The sequence below is a fragment of the Austrofundulus limnaeus genome, unplaced genomic scaffold (genome assembly GCF_001266775.1).
Source record: "Austrofundulus limnaeus strain Quisiro unplaced genomic scaffold, Austrofundulus_limnaeus-1.0 Scaffold505, whole genome shotgun sequence".
NCBI classification, from domain to species: Eukaryota; Metazoa; Chordata; class Actinopteri; order Cyprinodontiformes; family Rivulidae; genus Austrofundulus; species Austrofundulus limnaeus.
Genome location: NW_013952907.1, coordinates 96,413 through 100,384, shown reverse-complemented (window position 1 = coordinate 100,384; position 3,972 = coordinate 96,413). Strand labels below are relative to the sequence as shown.

Genomic DNA, 3,972 nt, shown 5'->3' with positions numbered 1-3,972 from the left:
GAAAAGGAGCAGAATAAATACAGAGAAAACAGGAAAGTTAAGTAAATCACAGTAAAAGCATCCCAATATATTTTAACCCTAAATATCCTGAATCGTTTTACAAAAGTAATTTATTCAATAAATAAATGGACAGAGACCACAACCCCCCCAATGTTAGACCTAAAGTTACGCCCTTGCCTATATGATATATTTTACTGATATATTTAATCCAAACAATCAATGATTTATAAAGGTAAATCAGGAAAATAACAAGGCTGCCCAAACTTTCGCACCCCACTGTATGTCAGATTAAAACACGTTCCTGCAGACGCTATTTAATACAGAAACGAAAAGAATGAACAAAGTTACTCTCCAGCATCAGAGGTCCTAAAATAAAGAACTAAAACAAAAGTATCGGTTGGATTGAAAAGTGTTCTGTGCTATAAGGAGGGAAATATAATTCACTTACTGATTCTACAACTAATACAAACCAGTGTTTGGTAAAGAAAATTATCGTGTGTGACAACTGTGTAGAAAAATAAAAGAGCACTGTTATTTCAGCCACAGCCTCCATAACTGGATGAAGAAGAATAAAAAGAATACCTCCGAATGATGCTCATCATTCTGCTGCAGGACTTCAATGCAGAGTTCACCCAACATCAACATGTCCTCCAGCTGTTTGTCTGCAGCTTCTTCAGGGTCCACTGAAAGGTTCCAACAACAAAATTAATCTAATAAAAATAGTGAGTATATAACAAACATCTTGATATTTAGGAAACTTGACATAAAACATGATTATATCCATTTTGTCACAAAACTGCCAGATTTAATTTGAAAGTGGCTCAGCCACGGTGAAAGAGGAAGTGACATCAAAGGGGGAGTCTTTATTGAAATATTATTGTAACTCTGACTCTTCTTCATCTCTCTGATTGTAACTCATAATAATCTAAAGAAGCGGATTCTTCTCTACAGTCTGTGTTGTTAGTTATTGGAGCAGTGCTCTGTTCACATGCAGACATTCCTCTTTGACATCACTTCCGGTCACTTCATGAGAATATCTCAACTTTTCATCTCGGCATAGTTTATTTGGGCAATATGTTAATGTTATCCTTCCAAAAATGCCTTCATATTTATTACAAACAATTGACGTCACAGGTACTTTAAACTACAGAAGGAGCTTCTGTCACCTTTGATCTGGGCGTAGTCCAGCAGTTGACTGTAGTTGATCTGAGCGGCCTTTTCCAGACACTTCTGAAGGAGGTTCTTCATCTCCTCTGAGGGAACAGGTGTGGTGATGTCCCTCATTAAAACCTGAAACAGAGTGTTCACACTGCTCTTTAACATTTGGAAACATGAAACAGAAGTTAATTTAGTGAGATGGTTTTTACTGCAGAGCCAAGACTAAATAAAGAACATGGCTTTGGTTCAAGGAGTGACAGAGGTCACTCCTTAAACCAAGAGACACTGACCACAGGTCACTGATGATGTGGAAAAGCTGCTTTATGTGTGAAACAGTCATGATCATGTTTTGAAACACCTGATGTATTGTTCTGAGCACAGCTTCTAAAACTGCTCTCGTTATTTAGACGTCTACCTCGCACATCATACCCACGCTAGCAGCCGCCTCTGTCTTTATGATATATGAACATGTTTTTAGAAGAAGCTGGGCAGAGCTGGAGCAGATTATAAGTAAGTCCTTATCAATGTGGTTAGACCTGGATATTAGCCTCAGATCAGGCGAGCTCACATGCAGCTCCAGTGCTCATCAGATGGGTTGATGATGGCCTGGTTTAAACCAGACCCTGTCCTTCACTTTGCTTCGTACAAGAGTCTGGACTTGATGCATAGAGAAGCGATTCTTGCAGGAGGCGTGGCCTCTGCTGAAGCATGTGTGTGTTGTCGCTGTGGCGGAGGCTAAGCTAAGAAGCTAACCATAAATTGCGTGTGCTGTAAACAACCCTACTGAGAGGAGAAATATACCGAGCTGAACAAGACGGCTGTAAATGAGAGCTGCTGCTTTGTCAGACATATTTAATTTAACTTGGAAGCCTCATCAACACAGACTGGCTTCATTCACTTCCTCCACTGCCGTATGTTAAAATAACTAGCAGACACTGTGCAGAAAATCATCATTCGAAACTCCTCCTTCTGTTCTCTCATTGGCCCAGGTAAAATAAACTACAAGCAGACACTGCGCAGAAAATTGACGTTCTGTTCTCTGATTGGCCCAGGTAAAATAAACTACAAGCAGACACTGCGCAGAAAATTGACGTTCTGTTCTCTGATTGGCCCGGCTAAAAATCTGCCAGCGAAATCTTTTTCAATGGGAGAAGTCCCAGAAGGAGCAGTGAAGGGAAACTAGAACTGAGCGGAGCTGCGTAGGAAGGCAAGGGCCAGGCCAGGATGATGATGATGATGATGAAAACTAACTATTCTAGAGAAATCAAGCTGCACATTATTTAAACATGTTCATACACGCCAACCCCTTTGTGTGTTACCCTGCATCATGACCCTCAAAAATCAAACTTCCACAAAAAATCCGTATTACTTTCGTGATCCAGTGTGTGTGTGTGTGTGTGTGTGTGTGTGTGTGTGTTTAGGTGGACTGCCGGCTGTGAGGAATGAAAGATTGGGCGAAGATAACGGCACCTGCGGCGCAGAGGAGCAGGGAGAGGAGGATATGGAGAGGCAGAGAACATTTTTCTAGCGGAGGAGCGGTTTGGGAGTTGTTTAATTCTATTTCTTGTTTTTTTTTTTGTTTTTACATCCTACAGGCTCTGGGATATAAATCAAATTTGAAATTCGAGTTTTTGAAAAAAATCTGTGAGATTTGCCTGTATGCAAAATGGGGAAAAGCTTTATTTTTTATTTTATTAATTTATTTCATTCATAAAAACAAAATCCATAAACAGAAAACTAAAATTGTAAATCCTGTCCTGAAAGAAACGGTGCAGAATGAATAAAATCTTACATCTGCCCCTTATTTTCAAAAAATAACTTCAACAAATAAATTTACAAAAAAAAAATACATCCGTTTTCCATCATATATATTTCCACTAAATACTACAAATGATACATTTTCCTGTTAGTTTCAACTTAATCATCTGTTTAAACATACATTGTATTAGACGTTTTTTTTTTTTTTTAATGGTAGCAAGACTATTCCACAAACCTGTTCCTTGAATTACAGAAAAACACAATTTTAGACTGGTTCTGAAAGGAGATTTTATAAAAAATCTCCATTCCCCTAACTGGGAAAACATGTATTTTTGGATGACTATAGCACTTTCTGTTAATAATTCTTACAGCTCTTTTTTGCAAAATAAAAATAGGATTTGTAATTGTGAAATACGTCATATAGAGGACAAACACAGTGATATTTGAGAAGTGAAATGAAGTTTATATGATTTACAGAAAGTGTGCAATAATTGTTGAAACAAAATTAGGCAGGTGCATAAATTTGGGCACCAAAAAAAATCCTTTCCTCAATATTTAGTAGGTCCTCCTTTCACAGAATTAACAGCCTTTAAATGCTTCCTACAGCTTCTAATGAGAGTCTGGATTGAGGTTGAAGGTATTTTAGACCATTCTTCTTTACAAAACATCTCTAGTTCATTCAGGTTTGATGGTTTCCAAGCACAGACAGCTCCCTTTAAGTGACACCACAGATTTTCAATACTATTCAGGTCTGGGGACTGAGATGGCCATTCCAGAAGGTTGTACTTGTTCCTCTACATGAAGGCCTCAGTAGATTTTGAGCAGTGTTTAGGGTGGTTGTCTTGTTGGAAGATGCAGCCCCGGCTTCAGCAGCTTCAGCTTTGTCACTGATTCCTGGACWYYGGTCTCCAGAATCTGCTGATATTGGTTGGAATCCATGCATCCCTCAACTTTAACAAGATTCCCAGTTCCTGTACTGGCCACACAGCCCCACAGCATGATGGAACCAGCCCCACATGTTACTGTAGGTAGCAGGTGTTTTTCTTGGAGTGCTGT

The 3,972-nt window shown here is 39.0% G+C and overlaps 1 protein-coding gene across 13 annotated transcripts in view; it reads right to left on the bottom strand.

The window, feature by feature from the left end:
• The window catches only part of cadps2 (Ca++-dependent secretion activator 2), a gene marked incomplete at its 5' end in the record, with an annotated part of 178,988 nt that overhangs the window by 79,259 nt on the left and 95,757 nt on the right, over positions 1-3,972 (bottom strand). For all 13 annotated transcript variants that reach the window (XM_014025857.1, XM_014025862.1, XM_014025858.1 and 10 more), the window contains 2 exon segments: positions 583-683; positions 1,167-1,290. In XM_014025857.1, the coding sequence (XP_013881311.1) occupies positions 583-683; positions 1,167-1,290 (225 nt within the window).